Here is a 20,985-nt window from a genome sequence, read left to right as displayed (position 1 = left end):
CCCCCCATTCATGTTAAAATAATTCTTTCTTTATTCATGTTGTTCCTCCTCTCTCTTAGACTAATTCACATGATTTGAGTTCGGCCGGGACCCACCGTTGTGGACCTCGAGGAGTGCCTAACACTTTCTCCTCGAGGTAATTTGAACCCTTACCCGATCTTTGGTGACGCAAACTAGTAAACCCGAGTCATTTGCAATAGGTGCCCTAACACACCTCAATCCGTTAGGTGGCGACTCTATTTTAATAACCCTTGCTCCCTTTTAAAAGAGTTGTCATGACGTCGAAGCCCAATTTTCGCAAGAAGAACGGGGCGCGACAGAAGGTCCTGCTGAAGGTTTCACCCATGAAGGGTGTTATAAGGTTTGGAAAGAAGGGCAAGTTGAGCCCTCGGTTCATTAGGCCTTTTGAGGTACTTCAAAGGATTGGAGAGGTGGCTTATAAGCTTGCCTTGCCACCTAGCTTGTCGAGTGTGCATCCAGTATATCATATTTCTATGCTCCGGAAGTATGTCAGCGATCCGTCTCATGTTTTGGATTACAGCACAGTTCAGTTAGATGGTGATTTGACTTATGATGCGGAGCCGATGGCCATTTTGGATCGGCAGGTTCGAAAGTTGAGTTCAAAGGATATATCTTCAGGGAAGGTGCAGTGAAGAGGTCAGCCCGTGGAGGAGGCTACTTGGGACACCGAGCAGGAGATGCAGAGCATATATCTACACCTATTTGAGACTCAAGGTACGTTTCTAGACTCATTCGAGGACGAACGTTTTAAGAGAGGGAGGATTTAACGACCCAACCGGTCATTGCGAGAGTTGTAGCCTCATTTCCCCAATTACTGCTTAATTTGTGCTTTATAGCTGTTATATGACCTATCGGGTTATTTGGTTCGAGTCCGGAGAGCGTTCGGAATGAATTGAGACACTTAGTCTCACAATGGAAAGCTTAAGTTGGAAAGGTTGACCGGATATTGACTTATGTATAAATGACCTCGGATTTGAATTTTGATGGTTTCGTTAGCTCCGTTAGGTGATTTTGGACTTACAAGCGTGTCCGGATTGTGATTTGGAGGTCTGTAGTAGAATTAGGCTTGAAATAGCGAAAGTTGGAATTTTGAAAAGTTTGATCGAGGGTGGACTTTACGATATCAGGGTCGGGTTGGATTTTCGGAAGTGGGAGTAGGTTCGTGGTGTCATTTGTGACTTGTGTGCAAATTTTGAGGTCCATCGGACGTGATTTGATAAGTTTCGACATCGTTTGTAGAACTTGGAAATCTCAAAGTTCATTAGGCTTGAATTGGGTGCGATTCGTGTTTTTGATGTTGTTCAAGGTGATTTGAGGGTTCGACTAAGTTTGTATAATGTTCTAAGACTTGTTGGTATGTTTGGTTGAGGTCCTGGGGACCTAGGGTTGATTTTGGGTGGTTAACGGATCAAGGTTTGAAGTTGAAGAGCTGCTGGAGTTTGAGGGCTGCTGGTGTAATCGCACCTACGGAGTGGGCACTGCAGGTGCGAGCCCTCAGAAGCGGGCCAGGAAGGAATTGGCAGAGGTTGCAGGTGCAAGGTCTTTTTCGCACCTATGAGGCCACAGATGCGGCGAAGAGGGCGCAGAAACGGAGTGTGAAGGAGTTGAGGGGCGTAGGTTGTTTGCGCAGAAGCGGATCATTGGCCGTAGAAGCGCCTCCGCAGGTGCGAGACCGGGAGCGCAGGTGCGAGCCCAGGTGAGTTAAGTGACTTCCACAGGTGAGGAGTTTTCACCGCAAAAGCGGGACCGTAGAAGCAGATTTTGGGACCGTAGGTGCGGTTTGACTGGGCAGAACATATAAACATAAGGGTTCGCGATTTTTTTCATTATCTAACATTTGTAGCTCGGAGTTTGGAGATTTTTGAGAGGCTTTTTAAGGGGATTCTTGAGGTAAGTTCCTTGTGTTCATTTTTCTTCAATAATTATGTTTCCCCACTGATTTTCAACCTAGATGGTGTATTCTTTAGGTGTAATTTGGGGGTTTGAGGCTAGGGATTTGGAGAGTTGATTCTGGGAATTTGAATGACAAATTTGAACCAATTTCGAATTTTGAGTTATAACTTAGTAATTTTCTTGTAGAATTGATTCCTTTAGCCTGTATTGATTGTATTGTACTTCTTGTGGCTAGATTCGGGTCATTTGGAGGCTGACTTACAAGGCAAAGGCACATTGGAGTAAGGATTTTCTCGAATTGAGGTAAGCAATACTTCTAAACTTGGTTCTGATGGTTCGAAACCTCAAATTTATGTGTTATGTGATTGGTATTAAGGTTACGCACATGCCAAGTGACTGGCGTGCACCGTGAGAATTGTGACCTGGTCGATTCCATGGTACTGTCTAGTGGTTATATCTTGTTGATATCCGTGTTTCATCATGTGATAAAGTAATTGAGTTATCACTCATGCTAGATATCATGTTTAGGCTTTATGCCGGTACCGTTGGGACCTATAGTGGTCGTTTGTTTTGTCTTACTGATTTCATTGATATTTTGTACTCAGTCATATTCATTCATTTCATTTCATATCTCAGTCTCTGTTGTTATTTATTGATACATCATATCATTGTTTTCGGGCTAGTATCATGACATTGTGAGCTCGTGAGAGAGAGACTAGAGAGATTGATGATTGATTGAGGCCGAGGGCCTGATTTTGAGTGGCATTTATGGGATGGGGAAGCACGCTGCAACGGTTAAATTGATTTATGATAGCGTTTGGGCTGAAGGAGCCCCTCCGGAGTCTGCACACACCCCAGTGAGCACAGTTGATTATATTGAGGGATGGATCTTCCCTGGACATGGATCTTCTCCGAAGCATTATATACCTGGAGATGGATCTTCTCCACGGGCTGGATTGGCCCTACTCGGTACTGGGTGACGGATGGTCAGTGATCCATTTTTTTTTACTATTTTGAGATATCTATTGAACTTGAAAGCATGTCTACGTTTCTGCACTGTTATTTTCTATATTGAACTGTGCCGGTTTAGTTCGTCACTACTTTCAGTCCACAGTTTGGATTGTTACTTATTGAGTTGGTTGTACTGACGCTACACCCTGCACCTCGTGTGCAGATCTAGGTGTCTTCGGTTACGATGTCTGCTGAGTGAGGAGTCGAGATCTCAGAGACTATCGAGGTAGCTGCATGGCGTTCACAGGCCTTGACCCTCCTTCATTATCTTTATTTGTATTTCAGTTCTTATTCCTCAAACATTGTAGTAGGTTGTATCCTGGTATAGATGCTCATGTATTGTGTTGTGGTTTTATTGCGGTTTTAAAGCATTTTCCTTAAGTATTAACTGCTTCCATTTAATTTTTAAAGCTTTAGTTTGGTTGACCTGGTTGAGTAGTTGGCTTGCCTAGTTCCACGATAGGTGCTATCACGATGGTTAGTTTTGGGTCGTGACATGCACATCGGCCCAAGTAACTGTTGGGTACTCCACCAGATTTTGTTTCAACTGATGTGAAGCCAATGAGCTTTGAGCATTGAGTCCTTGGGCGAAGGCTTGAACGGCCCAATTGTCCGCGACCGGAGGTAAGTCCATTCGTCCCATTTGAAATTGGGACACGAATTCCCTGAGCATCTCATTATCCCTCTGCTTCACTTTGAAAAGGTCTGACTTCCTGGTCTCGACCTTGATAACCCCGATGTGTGCTTTTACGAAGGAATCTCCAAGCATAGCAAACGAGTCAATAGAATTAGTAGGTAGGTTATGATACCATATCATAACTCCCTTGGACAGAGTTCCCCGGACTTTTTCAGCAGGACAGACTCGATCTCATCATCCTCCAAGTCGTTCCCTTTGATGGCGCATGTGTACGAAGTCACATGCTTATTTGGGTTAGTTGTTCCATTGTACTTAGGGATCTCGGGCATGCGGAACTTCTTTGGGATTGGCTTTGGCGCTGGGCTCGGAGAAAAAGGTTTTGAACAAACTTCTTGGAATCCAGGCCCTTCAATATCGAGGGTGCTCCTGGGATTTGGTCGACCCTTGAATTGTAGGTCTCCACCTATTTGTCATTGGCTTCAATTTTATTCTCCCCCGATTCTATCCGTTTTGTCAATTCCTCAAGCATTTTTATGATCTCGAGGTTAGTCCCCGATTCATTCTCATTAAGCCTCTCCATGATCGGTTCATTTCTACGGGTGACTTCCCAGGATGGCTCGGGCTCAAACCTGCTCGGCGCTCGGCTTTGGTTTTGCAACTGGGTTATCACTGCATGTTGAGCCTGCAATATTTCGAAGATCACCAGCTAATTGATCCTATTGTTTTCACCATTGTGAATATTCTGGGCAATCGATCGGACTTCCCTACGCAAGTTGTGCTCGTATCAGAAGTCGTGACTGCTTCTCATGCAGAAGCCGAACCTTCTAGCAGCATGAGGGCAATGAAAAGAGTTGTTGTTGAGGTTCCGGAAGGTGGGAACTTATTAATAAAATCTGGTCAAGCCGACGTGTGGTTGAAACCTCTGCTAGGTCCCGTAGAGAAGTCGAAGTTAGAAAGTCAAAGCTCACTCACCTTAATGAATGACATTGTTCATTATTCCTTGAAGGTACAAGCTTAATTATATTTCCTTTCTCTTCTTTTTCTTACTCATAACTCTTTCTCCTTTTTTGCAGATCAACTTGATTGTCATAGAGCTTATGAAAAGAGTTTCTCAGGCGGACCAGAAAGTTATAGATTATTGCACCGAGGCTGATAACTGGAAAGAACAATTCGAAGGTCTTCAATTGGAAAAAGAAGTTCTAGCGGAAGAGAAGAATGCTTTGGAACAACAAATGAGAGTGAATGCCGCTGAATTAGCGGTTGAAAAAGCTTCATCTAGTCAGGTCGGAAAGGACAAGGATATCCTTGAATCTTCCTTTGCTGAACAACTTTCCAAGGCAACTGAAGAAATAAGGAGTTTGAAGGAACTCCTTAATCAAACAGAGGTTAATGCGGGAGAGTTGGTTCAAACACTTACTCAATTTCAGGAAGATCTCCGCGACACTACTGATAAGATTCAGTTCTTAGAAAGTTCTCTTGCTCCTTTGAAGACAACTTATGATGCCTTTGAAGCAGAAAAAGAAGAGCTGAGAGCCGAGATTAACCAGTGGGAGAAGTATTATGAGATTCTCGAGGATAAGCTATCATTGGATGTGAGCTGGGCTTTCCTAAACACTCGCCTCAAGACTCTAGTTGAAGCCAACCAGGAGGGTTAAGACCTTAATGCTGAGATTGCTAAGGCTAAAGAAGCAATTGAGAAAACTCAGCAACGTCAAATCTTTTCCTCACCTGAAGAAGAAGGTCCTGAAGGTGATGGAAATGGACTTGTTCCTGGTGAGGCTGATGTTCAAGCCTCTTCTTCTCAAGTTAATCCTTCTTCTCCCGTTGATGATGCTCCCGTGAATGATGCTCCCATTGATGATGCTCCTTAGTTTTCTCCTGCTTTTTGTTAACTTTTATTTTATTGATTCAACAACTTTTAGGGATGTTTTGGTTACCCTTGTCTTCTTTTGGGGTTGAATGGCAAACTAATACCTCTGTTTTCCCAAGGTTTAATATTTATATATATTTCGGCTACTTTTGTCGTTTATTCTGCTCTTTGATATTTGAGCTTATTCCTTGCATTTATAAATGCTTTAACAGTCCGTGAATTTAACAAACACGGATTTTCATAAAAGAGGAACCTTTTATGTTAACGACACTGATGAAGATGACGTCTCATCTTCATATTGGTGTAAATATATGAAAGACGAAGTAGACATAAAAAATAAATAATTTGAGGAAGTTTTATGCTTTGAACTTTCAAATGAATTTCGTACATCTTTTTCATAATTATTCATACAACACTTTCATAATTGTTTTTTTTGCAGCAGATTTTGAGATACAAAATCGGGTCTATTATCCCGTGACTAATTTTTGGCCTTAACCTAAAACTCGTTGGAAATGGAATGTATCTCGTATCCTTTTTGCAAGTTTACACCTTTTCCAAGGTTACTTCAATGTTACTTCAAGGTTTTTGATTCAGGATTTTTTCTTCCTTCTATATACATAGTCCCCCCCCAGTGTTAGAGCTTTGAAGTATGAAATCTCGAACACTGGATTACTCCTTCCTTTTGGTCCATTCCCTGAAAAGGAAAATACAAACGGGACTCGGAGATATACATTTAGTAAAATTGTTAGTAAAATTCAGAAGAACAAAATAAAATCGTACCTGAGTGATACCTGCCCATGGGTATTTTCTTCATCTAAAAGTAATATTTTTTCAGATGAACAGCATTCCAGTTTGATGGTAGTTCCTTGCCATCCATGGTTTCCAACTCATATGCTCATTTTCCAATGATGCTTAGAACCCTATAAGGGCCTTCCAAATTCGGACTTAATTTTCCCGCATTAGCTGCTTTTGTTGATTGAAACACCTTCTTGAGGACGAAGTCCCCAATCTTGAAGTATCTCATATTAGCTTTCTTGTTGTAATATCGCTCAATCATATGTTTCTGAGCCGCCATCCTTATTAGCGGCGCTTCTCTCCTTTCTTCCAGTAAATTCAAATTCGTTCGCATCTCTTCTTCATTTAACACCTCAGTAGCATGTGTATACCTTGTACTTGGTTCACCTATTTCTACTGGGATTAAGGCTTCAGTGCCATAGACAAGTAAAAATTGAGTCTCGTCCGTGCTTGTTTTTGTTGTTGTTCGATAAGCCCACAATACCCCTTGTAACACTTTTGGCCATTTGCCTTTTGATTCTTCTAATCTCTTCTTTAAGTTATTAATAATAACTTTGTTTGTTCACTCAACTTGCCCATTGGCTACAGGATAGTAAGGTGCGGATGTAATCTGTTTAATTTGCCAACTCTGAAAGAATTCTGTGATTTTCGTGCCTATGAAATGTGGGTCATTGTCACACACGATTTTTTTTGAAACTCCAAACCGGCAGATAATGTTTCGCCAAATAAAGTCCCTGACTTCTTTTTCTTGCACCTATTTAAAAGCTCTTGCTTCTACCCATTTTGAAACATAATCTTTTAAAACTAATAAAAATCGTATCTTTCCTTTAGCTTGAGGTAACGGACCTATGATATCCATGCCCCATTTCATGAAAGGCCATGGCGAAACAACTGAATGTAACAGTTCTGCTGGGCGATACATGTTATTTCCATATCGTTGACACTTATCGCACTTGGCCACAAAGCTTTCTGCCTCTTCTTTTATTTTTTGGCCAATAATATCCTGCTCTTATTAGTGTTTTTAACAACGATCTTCCCCCAGCGTGGTTGCCAAAATGACCCTCATGTACTTCCCTTATCACATATTCCGTTTGTGAAGGTCTGAGACACCGTGCTAAAGGCCCACCGAACATCTTTCGGTATAAGTTTCCTCGAATCAAGCAACACCGGGCGGCTTTTTGGCAGAGGAACTGAGACTTTTTCTTGTCTTCGGGTAAAATTCCGTACTGCAAAAAGTTAACAAATTCGTTCCTCCAATCCCAAGTCAGATTATTAAAATTTACCTCATTCTTGTCTTGGTCGAGCACCGAATGAAACAAATGTATTACAATATCATTTTCTGCATTTGTTATTTCCGCGACAGATGCGAGATTGGCTAATGCATTTGCTTTTCCATTCTCCTCCCTGGGTATTTGTACGACCTTCCACGATTGAAATTGTCTGACTAATTCCCATGCCTTTTCCAAATATTGTTGCATTCGTGCCTCTCTTTCTATGTAAGTCCCCTGCATCAGGTTAACCACTAGTTGCGAATCACTTTTGATTACAATCTGCTCTATACCAAGTTCTCTTGCTAGTTTTAAACCTGCAATCACAGCTTCGTACTCTGCTTCATTGTTAGTGATAGGATAACATTTTATCGCTTGTCTTATGATTTCCCCTGAAAGCGGAATTAGTACAATACCTAAACCCGCTCCTTTAACATTCGAGGAACCATCGGTAAATAGAATCCAAGTCCCCGAATTAGATCCGGTAAATACCTGTAGTTTTTTTTCTACTTCAGGAACTAAATTCGTGCTGAAATCTGCTACAAAGTTTGCTAAAACCTGTGATTTTATTGTAGTTCTGAGTTAATATATGATATTATACTCACTGAGTTCTATTGCCCACTTAGCTAACCTACTGGATAGTTCTTGTTTATGCAATATATTCCTTAAAGGGAAAGTAGTTATTATAGAGATAGGATGACATTGAAAATAAGGTCTCAATTTTCTAGATGCCATAATTAATGCTAAAGCAAGTTTTTCTAAGTGAGGATATCGAGTCTCAACATCTAACAAAGATTTACTAACATAATAAATTGGAGATTGTTTACCTCTATCTTCTCGTACTAACACCGCGTTTACCGCCACTTCCGATACGGCAAGATAAATAAGCAGCCTTTCTCCGTTTTTCGATTTGGCTAGCAGGGGCGGATTAGACAATATGATTTTAGATCCTTGAGGGCTTGTTGGTATTCGTCAGTCCACTAAAATTGGTTTTGCTTTCTCAATACTGAAAAGAATTTAAAACTCTTTTCTTATGATTTTGAAATAAATCTCCCCAAGGCTGCTATTCTTCCTATTAATCTCTATACTTCTTTTTTGCTTGTGAGTACATCCGGTATTTCCTCAATAGCTTTGATTTGTACATGATTCACTTCAATGCCCATGTTAGAAACAAGAAAACCTAAATACTTACCTGAAGCCACGCCAAAAGCACACTTTTCTGGATTTAGCTTCATATTATATTTGCGGGGAATTTCGAAAGTGCTTGATAGGTGTTGAAAATGATCCCCCGCTTGTGCTGACTTGACTAACATATTATCAATATAGACTTACATAGTCTTTTCCAGATGTTCTTGGAACATCTTAGTCACCAATCTTTGGTACGTAGCTCCAACATTTTTTAGAGCAAATGGCATGACTTTGTAGCAGTAAGTCCCACTGTATGTGATAAATGAAGTTTTCACTTCATCTAGAGGATCCATATTTATTTGATTATAACCTGTATATGCATCTAAAAAACTGAACATCTCATGACCTGCGGTAGAATTAATTAGTTGATCTATATGCGGCAAAGGAAACAAATCTTTAGGACAAGCTTTATTTAGATCAGTATAATCTAAGCAAACTTGCCATTTTCCATTCTTTTTTGGAACTACCACAGTATTAGCTAACACATATAGGTACTTTACCTCTCGTATTGACCCAATTTTCAAAAGCTTTTGTACCTCATCATGGATCAGTTGATGTTTGAAGGATCCTTGCTTCCTTTTATTCTGCTTGACTGGTGGGTATGATGGATCCTCATTCAGTTTGTGGGTCATCACCTCCGGTGGTATACCTGTCATATCTGAATGCGACCCAGCAAAATAATATGTGTTAACTTTCAAAAATTCAATTAATTTACCTTTCATTTCTTGCTCAGATTTGCTCCGATGTAAATTTTCTGTCTGGCCAGTGTTTAAATAGAATTATAGCTTCGAGTTCTTCAGTAGTTGTTTTGATGTTTTCATTTTCTTCTGGCTCTTGAATACCATCGGGTCTTTAATCTACATATGTCTGTCCTGAAATGCCTTCAGTTGAGGTTTGCATTATTATATCCTCAACTAATTTCTATAGTTGTTATTTCTCATCTGCAACATCATTCGTTGTGCTTGTAACCACCACTGAATTGATACTTTTAGAAGCCTATTGATCTCCACGTATTTGTCGAATCTCCTATCGTGAAGGAAATTTAATAACTTGTGTCACACCCCTTTTTCTACCCGCAAAGGTAATATTGTGTGGATTAAAGGGTTTTTCCAATTAAAGTGATAAAATTGAGTGGGGATTATTTTATTTACAGAGTCGCCACTTGAAATTGATTTTTATTGGTGTTCCAAGTCACCTTTTATTTGAATCCCTAATCAAAGGAAGATTTGACTCTATTATTATTGATCTGCAAAAACAAAGTCCGGATAAGGAATTCTGTTAACCGGGGAGAAGGTGTAAGGCATTTCCCGAATCCGTGGTTCTAGCACGGTCGCTTTTATTGACTAAAATTTGGCTTGAATTATTTTTGGATAAAGTGTGTATTATTTGCCTTAAGTTACTATTGTCTAGTACCGCTTAATAATTAATAATTTTGGCCTAGGAGTGTGCAAGCACACAAGGTCCTTATTTGATTATATGTATTAAAACAAAGAACGTGTCGGTACACATGGTTTAAATACAATTAATATTGAAGAGTCAAGGAGCGGGAATGCACACATGACTACTTTATTTAAAAATAATAATAATAATAATAATAACGACCAAGGACCGTGTATGAACACATGGTCTACATCTCAAACGTGCCTAAAATTGCCTATCGCTTAAATTAATTAAAAAGCGCTTCTTTTTTATATTTATTACTTGTTCGACTGAAAAAAAATAATATTATTATTAAAAATAATTTTTACTAATGCAAGACTTTAAACCCGGGTAAACTTATGTTAAACTTTTATGGTATTGGGCCACTTATTTTATTTAACAAAAGATAATTTATTAGTTTTAAAGAAAATGCCCATCTTACTTTCTATTGTCATTGGGCCTACAAATTTCAGCTTATTTGGCCCATGTTGCTTAAGAGCCTCGATGACCGAGACAACACGAAATAACAAGTATTCTTCTAAGCCCAAATTGCTTCTTATATTGATGCCCAAACTAAAAAAAAAAAAAAATTCATAAAAGAAACTTACATGCTAATTATTATCTTTTATCTTCTTAACCAACTTATTTCTTAAAGACTAACATAATATTTCTACTCATCTATATCAACATGGCACTAATCAAACTACACTCATTAACAACATAAAAATCATGACTAAATATAAAAACTACAAAAAACGGTAATACTTCAATGCTAAAGAGAAGAACTATATTAAGTATAACATTATGTTGACTATAATTTAAAGCATCAAAATATTTGAAGTTAGAAGTCTTTCTTAGATAATTATACATGAACCATGAAAGTAACTCACGAAAAAAGAGCCCAAACTAAACAAACATGGTTAAAAGTGGGGTCTTTATCTTTTCCTTAAACTAAGTAATCTTAACAGAATGCAATTTCAATCACATATATAAAGAAGAAAACGATAATTTAACTAATCTTTAACAGATTTACATAATGATAATACTAATATAACATTCATCTTGAAACAAAAATCAGATCCAATATGTTCCATCAACCAAACCGGGATCAAATCCTTCTTATTATCATCAAGAATCTGCAATATAAGAATTTGAAAGTTACCTGGTTTGTAGAATAATAAAATACAGCAGTGCAGCAACAAAAAACTCAGCAGCAAATACAGTAGAAACAGCAGCAACTCAAGTGTTAAGACAACCCAGAAAACTCAACAAAAATGTTTGAAACTGGTAGCTATCAGCTTCACAAATTACCTAAGGGATCTTTCTATTTTTCTCAAGGTTTTTTTGCACTCAAATAAACCTCACAAAATACTGAGATTTCAGCTTGTTGTATGTATTAAGCTGCTGATTTTTCTCAAAGATATATGTCTTTTTGCAACTCTCCAAGATGTGTTTAAGTATAAGATAGAGTGTCCCCCTTTTCAGTGAGTAAGTAACTCTGCATTCTAAGTGTAAGACCGTCCCTTTTATAGGAGAAAAACAGCCCTTTCAATAGGCAAATAAAGTTAGATTTTTGGACAGATTTTGGTTCACCAAAAATCTATCCAAAAGACTGACTTTGTGTGCTAAACACTGTTCAAGGTCTGTCCCAAAGGTGAAAGGACAACCTGAAAATCTGCTGTGTCAGAAGCAAGGAGAAAAAATATCCTTTCAGCCACCCTACTAGTAAAAGTAAGCTACTATTACCCTATTTTATGATAAAATAAACTAAACTTCAGATTTTAAACATCAACAACAAACTACTTGCTCAACACAAATCAAACTTGGACAACTATGAACTGACAAAGCATAGACGAGACTAAAAACGTAATTGAACTAAGTATTAAAACCAACTTGATGGGAATGAATTGGATTTGTGCAAACTAATTACTAAACAAATAACTAAATTCACAAACTAATTCTCAAAATAGAACGAGCATCGTTAATAATCGAACAACGACTAACAACAACTAAATTATCGACTAACTAAATGAACGATTTAATTAATACACTAAAGATCATATTTAAATCAATAACGAATCTAACAAACCACTAAACTAAATAGAGATAGCTAATTAAATAAACCTAACGTGAAACTCTAATTAACAAAAAATAACCAAAACAGAAAAAATAAATAAATAAATATATAAAAAAAATCAGAAACTAATCTACTAAATAAAAAAAATCAAAAATTAATTAAAGAGATGACGATTATACCTAACAAGTATGCTTGAAGCCGAAAAATAGCTAAAATGGGGGTTCGGGGCATTTTGGCGGTGGTGAGGCGGTGGAGTCGTGGCGGCGACGGGGATTTTGGGGGTGAAATGGGTATGAAAAGATAGGTCTCGTGGAGCTCTATCCATTCATGTATGTGTTGTAGGGTGATGTTGGCCGGAGCTTCAAGAATTTGGACCAAAAAACGGCGGCTAAAGTTTCTTAGATCTAAAATTCAAGGAGTTTGAGGGTTTTTTGAAGGAATTGGTTTGGAGATATGGGAAGAGGAGGTTGTGGAGATTATATGGTGTTAATTTGGAGGTGTTTGGAGGTGGTCCACCGCCGGTGGGTGATTTCCGGCGGCGGCGGTGGAGAGAAGAGAGAGAAGAGAGAGCAGAGAGAGAGAGAAGAGAGAAAGAGTTATGGGTGAAATGAGAAATATTTTCAGATTTTTGAGGCTTTAAATACCTCTTGAGAGACCAAATACGGACCATTAGATCAATGAGTGATCAATGGGTGAGATTTGATCTTGGGTCACTTAATGAAACGACGTAGTTTTGAGGCAAAACTACGTCGTTCCGGACCCTTTCAAAGGCATCCCCTTATCTTGCACTTTTGGCCACTTTCTCTTTCAAATTTGGCCCAATTTCTTTCTTAATCCTACTTATTAAATTAAATTTACACAAACAAATAAATTAATTAAGTAACTTATTCAAATGATCAATTAACTAGATTAATTCACCAATTGAATAGTTAGTTAATTCCTAAAATGCACAAATAAAGAAAGAACTATTTTTTGGTATTTTTATGATAGGAAATATGCAATCAAAGACACAAAAAATTAGGAAATATAATTAAAACAACAAAACACTAATGACTTTAGGAGGTGTTAAAATAGTACAAAAATTAGGTATTCACAACTTCATGCAACGTGGACGGTACATCATCCATATCGTGAATCCATGGTCTTCCTAGAATCATATTATAAGCCATGTCTGTATCTATAACCTGGAACTTTGTATCCTTGATAACTCTCTCTGCAAACGTGGTAAGCACTATTTTCCCTTTTTGTGATAACGCTTGAATTATCAAATACAGACAAAGATCGTGCCTTTGGTATCACATTGTCGCTAGCTTGCATTTCATTCACCACCCTTAGTAGAATGATATTTACGGAGCTACCTAGATCAATCAAAACTTATTTAACGTTAGCATCGTGTACAAGTAAAGATATTACCAGCACATCATTATGAGAAATTAACAAGATGTCGCATCTTCATCATCAAATGTTATACTGACTTCATCCAAAACTTGGCGAACTCGCTTTCCATGCGTGACTGTGACTTTTGACATCTTTTTTGCAGCTGTATATGTCACATCATTGACCTCATCTCCCCCGGTTATCACATTGAATGTTCTCTTTGGAGACGGGGGTTTCGGAGGCTCTTGTCTATTCTTCATATATGATTGTCTACCTTTCTCACTGAACAGGCCAGTTAGATAACCCTTCTTCAACAAATTCTCAACTTCTCCTTGTAATAACCTACAATCTGTTGTTCTATGGCCATGATCGTTGTGAAATTCACACCAGAAATCTGGATTTCCTTTGCTCGGGTTCGGTCTCATTTCTTTAGGCCACCGCATCTTATCTCCCATACGTCTTAAAACAGCTACTAACTCGGAGGTACTGACATTAAAATTGCAATCTCTTATCCTCGCATGTGTATTGGAATCACTGCCTCGCACATCCCGTTCCTTTCTGAATCTAGATGATGAACCCACATCTTTTTGCCTTGATCTGGATTCAGATCATATTTTTTCCTGCTTAGACCGTGAATCTCGCCCTGCAGGTCCCATGTAAGCTTCGTACCTATTTTTTCCGAAACTTTTTTTGGATTTTGAACATCTCGATCCTGCTCTTTCGTCAACCCTTAGCTGTGAAACTATATCTTCGTCTATCCGTAGCTTCGTGTTGTACCTGTTGTACACATCATTCCACGTTGTTGAAAGAAACTCCCGCAAATTTTATTTCAGTCTCCTTGTAGCTTCTGAACTTTTCTCGTTTAAATTGCTCGCGAATTCCATAGCTGCCCAATTGTTAGGTACTCGTGGTAGCATCATCCTTTCCCGTTGGAATCTATCCACAAATTCCCTGAGTAATTCTGTATCTCCTTGTTTTACCTTAAAGATGTCTTTCATCCTTTTTTTCAACGTTCAGAGCTCCTGAATGTGCTTTTATGAATGAATCTGCAAGCTCAACAAAACAATCAATAGAGTTTTCAGGTAAAAGAGAATACCACGTTAATGTCCCTTTGTGAGTGTTTCACCAAATATTTTAACCAAAACTGATACGATTTCCTGCTTAGTTAAATCATTGCCCTTCATGCCAGTTGTAAACGCAGTTACGTGATCTCGAAGGTCGGTTGTTCCATCATATTTTTGGAATATCAGGTATTTTAAACTTTTTGGGAATTGGCAAAGGAGCCGCACTTGGCTTCGAGGGCTGCTGTGAATATTTATCAATATCTACTCCTTTTATCACGGGAGGTACGCCAGGTATTTGTTCTATGCGATCATTCTGCTCTTTCAACTGTTTCTGCAAAGTTAGTACCAAACTTTGTAAATCAGAATTATTTGGTGTACCTGATCTCCCATCACGAGATTCATTGGGAATTCCTCCACTACCAGAATTATCGAGCCCCGAGCGTGGGTTTTTAAAGTCATCGTACTGACTGGAGGAGGAGTTTGTGGCACGTTAGGCAACCCCCTGACAAAGGCTTAAAGAGCACTATTCATGTGTTTTGCAATCAATTGTTTTAAAACGTCTTGTTCGACAGTTTGTTCATCCCCTTGTTGATTATTAGCATGTGATGTAGATCTCTCAGGTGATCCTTCACAGGACAGACGAGGGGATCCTGTTGGAGAGAGGTGTGGCGGTGTTCCCTCTTGTGGGTTCAGTTGGTTATTGTCGTTACCAGTTGACATAGTTTGGCTGTGAGAAAGATGGAAAATGAAAAGATTATTAGTTTCCCTGCAACGGAACCAATTTGTTTAACCAAAAAACATAATTTTCAATCAAAGCCTATATTTAAAAGAAAACGGGTTACTGATAACCGAGTTTTACTTCACTTCTTCAACAACCTCTTTGAAAAAATAATAAAAGCAATAGCGTAAATTGACAGAAAGAAATAAGGAATGAAACGACGGCCAATCTTTAAAATCAAGGCAGAAAACTTTGATAAAACAAAAAATTATAGAGTATATTTCAGTAGTACTTGGACTTGTTCTTACAAGTAAAATTCTTTATGACATCTTTTGTCCACTAAAACAAAGTATACAATTGATGAATATGAACCAAGGACGCAATGGGAATTGAAGTAAATTGATGGCCAATCTGTGACGTCACGTCCAGACCTAAATTTCCAAGGCCAGACACTTTTAAACCTTTTCCATGTAGAAGAAAATCATGAAATTAAGGAGCCTAACCGCCAGTATTCCTTTAAGAAAGCATACATTATCATGGCTGGTTAAACGAACTATTTAAGACCAAGTCAAAATTTCACAAAGAAATTCTTGACTTTGTAAACCTCCAAAGTAACGGAGCGTCGCTAGCCAGAACCGCACTTCTGCCTTTTCTCAATTAACCATCACATTAAATTTCTTAAGACTGCTAGTAATCTGAAACCAGAAAATCAGGGGGAAAAAAAATAAACGGTAGTTCAATAAACAAATCGTAAAATAATTTTGAGCCCACAAGTAGCTTGTGTGTACTTAAGGAATTTAATCTTCTCACTGTTGCCCAAGGTTATGGATTACTTCCTCCCAGGATAGAAAGGAAAAACTATTCTATAATACTGACAATCGAAATTACAGAACTTTAGCGAACTTAACAAACGTATCAAATCACACTTGACACTTTGTTTATTTAGAAAAATAATGCAACAATATAAAAAATAGGTGAGAAATTTTCAGATTTTCTATGTCTGGAAAATGAGGCTAATCCTCTAAATTTATAGACAATGAAAGGGTGAGATGAAGAGGTGCAATTCAAAAGGTACCTCTTCCATTTCCCCTTCACACTCATTCACGAAACCTAACAGTGTTTTAAAAATCTTTCTTTATTTCTTAAACTTTGTGTCGAATCAAACTACATCAAACACACATTAAAATAGAGGGAGTATATTTTTTAACCCGCGTAGAAAATTAGAGATACAAAAAATTAAATTCATCTTGATGCTTCCAAAAGTGCGACATAAGATTAATTTAAACAAAGCTGCATGGACATGAGGAAATTATACATATAACTAACTTCAACTTTAATTATTTCGAGACATGTTATCGTTTTTGTTTGGAGTTTCGAAAGAAAAGAATATTCACATGGGATTTTTCCCACCCCGTGCAGTTTCCACAAGGTGTGTAAGTTCACTGTATTTTTGCTTGAATTCGCTAAAGAAGCTTCAGTTTAGTAAACGAGATGCTTAAACAAATATATTGGAATTTGGAAGTAGAACTGATAAGTGAATCCAGCATATGCAGTTCTCACCGAAAGATGAACAAAGTCAATGCTGCTTCTTCTATCCGCATCTATTCTTGTCAATTGCCATAGTCAACGGGCTTACTAAATTGTCTCATGAACGGAATTATTATTATTCTTTCTACGTCTTTGATGTTTTATACTTCAATACCACACAAGAGGGGATAATTTGTGTGGTATCCAATTTTTTGCGTGCACAGATTGATAGTCAATCACTATATATAAAAGGTTAAGTTTTTTTCGGAACCGATTTTTATATTATGTTATAATATATATGTCATTTATTACAACATTTCACATAACAACCAACAAATATGAGAACAAAGGAGGTTATAAAGATATTTGCAAATTTGAATTATTCCTTAGTTCTTCATTCGTTTCATGGAAACTTTTAGTTTGTGGCATTTAAGTCTTTTACCTTTACCCGGAGAATGGAAAGAGAGATCTAACACTTATCCGGATAGAATCCATAAATGAGGAAAAGGATAACAAGAGGTCTCCTCTATGATTTTCTAAATGATAATTTTCATTTTTGGTCCTTGAATTGTATGGTTATTGGATAAACTACTCTCTACATAACTCAACTTTCGTATATTTATTTCCTTTTCTCCAACAAGATTTGGTAAGAAAATGCCTTCCTGTGAACTTAAAATATAGTACTCCTAACAGCTAACCATGCAAAAAGAAGAGAGAATTTTTTTTAAAAAAAGTTAATACTACTCATAACATGTACTTCTTTCACCCTTCAACTATCAAAATGGTACTTTGTTCACACCTCCAATAATTATTCTGATACGCCACCAATTAAGCAGCAAGTGGATCATAAAGCTGTCCGTGAGAAGTTAAATCTAGGAATGGAATAATGGTAATATGTGTTCTTAGTATGGGTTCTTTTTATCTGGTTGCGGTAGTACATCAATATATAGACAGACTTGGAAGAATTCATCGATGACGTATGAGAATTGCCTAGCAAACATGCTTTAGGATAACACAAACAAAGAACAAGAGAGTGAAATAGGATTTATAATATAAAACATTTATTAAAAGTGAAGGTGATATATAAACATCATCACTTACATACTCAGACGATCTGGAAGACTATATAGTATCTTCACAAGATCACTTATAGGAGTACTCTAGTACCATATTAGCACATACCAAACATTCTAATTATACATGGGAGAGTATGCAAATTTTCGGTGGTCTGAAAATGAGACCAAACCTTTGAATTTATAGCCAAATAGTCTAGGTTGAATAGGTGCGAAAGTACATGTTCACATGAGGTACTGTTTCGGTAGAAATACTTTTCTGTTTAGTCATTAGGAAATTATCCGCTAAACAAAATCCGCGCGAAAATATCAGGAAATCATATCAATTGACCGAATCCGAATCCGAATCTAAAGCCGAAGCCGAAGCCGAGCTGAGCTACGACGACGATGGCGCGAGGCACCAGTTCTTCTTAACTCTTTAAGAGCTAGAAGATGTGCTTCTCTATATAAGCACAAAGATTTTCTTTCCTTCTTCCAATGATGGACAAAGTGCATTACTAAAGGAAACTATTTCAAACTTTTTGTTTCCCTCCTAATCTTTTTCCTCCATTTTTCATTCACACCTCTTTATCTAATTAGATAAAAAAACCAACAATCCCTCACATGAATGGGGAATGGCTATCTGAAAATATGCATGCATGAAAAATTGTGTGATTTACAAGCAAGGATTAATTGCATCTGGATAAGTAGGTTTCCCTTTGAACTTTCCATAGTGAACTTATGTCGGATATACTCGGTCAATCGGTAGATTTGATATCTTTGAACTGTCGAACTTTAGTGTATACCTAGACAGCCATAAGTCACACAATCAACACTTTAACCGCCTTTGCTTCTCATTGTTGTGTTCGTTTCAGCCATGAACACCGCCTGGTTCATAAGTGCGTAGAGAACTGGCCTTACAGAATTCTCCTTGAAGCGGCTTACACTTCACACTTATATAGGTGATTCCTAAACATGTTATCCCATAGATACACTATTTGATATACTCCGTATCAAACTTAGAAACCAATAAAAAGCCTTAACGATTTATCTTTGGTATTGAACATTATCTCATCACGAGAATAGACCAAAATTTTGACAATGTCGAACCGTCACTAATGACTTTGTTTGATCTCCTTGAACCTAGATCTTGGGATTTCCAGTCTTCTAGGTAGAGTTACCGCCACAGTGACTTTTCCTCGGCCATAGTCGCATTCCCTTCAATGATTTATCAACCGCCTCTCTATTTAGGCCTTTTGTAAGTGGATCCGACATATTATCTTTTGACTTTACGTGGTCAATTGTGATAATTTCACTAGAGAGTAGTTGTCTAACGATATTATGTCTTCGTCGTATGTGACGAGATTTTTCGTTATACATAACGCTTCCAACCCTTCCTATTACCGCTTGACTATCGCAATATATGCATATAGGAGTCACTGATTTGGGCCAAAATGGAATATCTTCCACGAAATTCCGGAGCCATTCAGCTTCTTCTCCTGCCTTATCTAAAGCTATAAACTCAAACTCCATTGTAGAGCGAGCAATGCATGTTTGTTTGGATGATTTCCAAGAAACTGCTCCTCCACCAATTGTAAAAATATATCCACTTATGGACTTTGTTTCTGATGACCCAGTGATCTAATTTGCATCAATATATCCTTCAATTACTGCAGGATACTTACTGTAATGCAAAGCTTAATCTTGGGTATGACTTAGATACCCCAAAACTTGTTTCATTGCCATCTAATGAGTTTGGTCGGGATTACTTGTGTAACGACTCAGTTTACTTACTGCACAAGCTATATCAGGACGTGTACAATTCATGGTGTACATTAAACTTCCCAACACACGAGCATAATCCAGTTGAGATATGCTTTGACCTAGATTCTTTGTAAGAGCCACATTTATATCAATCGGGGTCTTTGCGACTTTGAAATCTATATACTTGAATTTTTCAAGTATCATTTTAACGTAATGAGATTGAGACAATGCCAGTCCTTGAGGAGTCCTATGAATTTTAATTCCTAGAATTAAATCAGCAACTCCTAAGCCTTTTATATCAAATTTGCTAGCAAGCATACGCTTAGTAGCATTTATATCTGCAATGTCATTGCTCATTATTAACATGTCATCAACATATAAACATACAATGACTATATGATTTTGAGTGTTTTTAATGTAAACACATTTATCACACTCATTAATCTTAATTCCATTTGCCAACATTGTTTGGTCAAATTTCGCATGCCATTGTTTGAGTGCTTGTTTCAATTAGTAAAGTGACTTAACAAGTGGTACACCTTCTTTTCTTTTTCGGGAACCATGAACCCTTCAGGTTGTTCCATATAAATTTCTTTCTCCAAGCCTCCATTTAAGAAGGATGTCTTCACATCCATCTGATGGATTTCAAGACCATACATGGCGGCCAACGCTATTAACACCCTAATAGATGTAATCCTCATTACCAGTGAGTATGTATCAAAATAATCAAGACCTTCTCATTGTCTAAATCCTTTGACAACTAATCTTGCCTTATATTTGTCAATAGTACCATCAGCTTTTATTTTCCTTTTGAAAATCCACTTAGAAACCAAAGGTTTATTTCCTGGAGGAAGATCAACCAATTCTCAAGTATGATTACTTAATATGGATTCTATCTCACTATTGACTGCCTCTTTCCAATATTGTGCTTCCGAGGAAGACATTGCTTCTTTAAATGTTTGAGGCTCATTTTCTAACAAAAATGTCAGAAAGTCTGGTCCAAAGGAAGTAGTTGTCTTTTGACGTTTACAACATCTTGGATTTTTCTCTTTAAACGTACTTTCATTATCTTCTTCTCGATGTCGCTTAGATTTTTCAATAGACGACTTACATTCATATTTATACGGATAAATATTCTCATAGAATTTAACATTATCGGATTCGATTACCGTATTAATATGAATATCGAAATTTTCTGATTTATGAACTAGAAAGCGATATGCCTTACAATTTCTTACATATCCTATGAAAACGCAATCAACCGTTTTTGGTTCAATCTTCACCCTTTTGAGTTTAGGAATTTG

The 20,985-nt window shown here is 37.6% G+C and overlaps 1 protein-coding gene and 1 long non-coding RNA gene across 2 annotated transcripts; both read right to left on the bottom strand.

Moving 5' to 3' along the window:
• Positions 1-6,327: 6,327 nt before the first annotated feature.
• Positions 6,328-9,339, bottom strand: LOC138898529 (uncharacterized). Its single transcript, XM_070184604.1, has 3 exons — positions 8,866-9,339; positions 7,511-8,053; positions 6,328-6,759 (listed from the first exon to the last, which is right to left on the bottom strand). The coding sequence occupies exons 1-3, from the start codon at positions 9,337-9,339 to the stop codon at positions 6,328-6,330; spliced, it is 1,449 nt and encodes a 482-aa protein (XP_070040705.1).
• Positions 9,340-10,867: 1,528 nt separating this feature from the next.
• Positions 10,868-12,788, bottom strand: LOC138899562 (uncharacterized). The gene is made up of 2 exons (XR_011411272.1): positions 12,359-12,788; positions 10,868-11,238 (listed from the first exon to the last, which is right to left on the bottom strand). It is a non-coding gene; the product is annotated as an uncharacterized lncRNA (long non-coding RNA).
• Positions 12,789-20,985: the final 8,197 nt, after the last annotated feature.

Source organism: Nicotiana tomentosiformis, chromosome 9 (genome assembly GCF_000390325.3).
Source record: "Nicotiana tomentosiformis chromosome 9, ASM39032v3, whole genome shotgun sequence".
Taxonomy (NCBI): Eukaryota; Viridiplantae; Streptophyta; class Magnoliopsida; order Solanales; family Solanaceae; genus Nicotiana; species Nicotiana tomentosiformis.
Note: the sequence above shows the minus strand (reverse complement) of the source record. Positions and strands in the feature narration are given on the sequence as shown.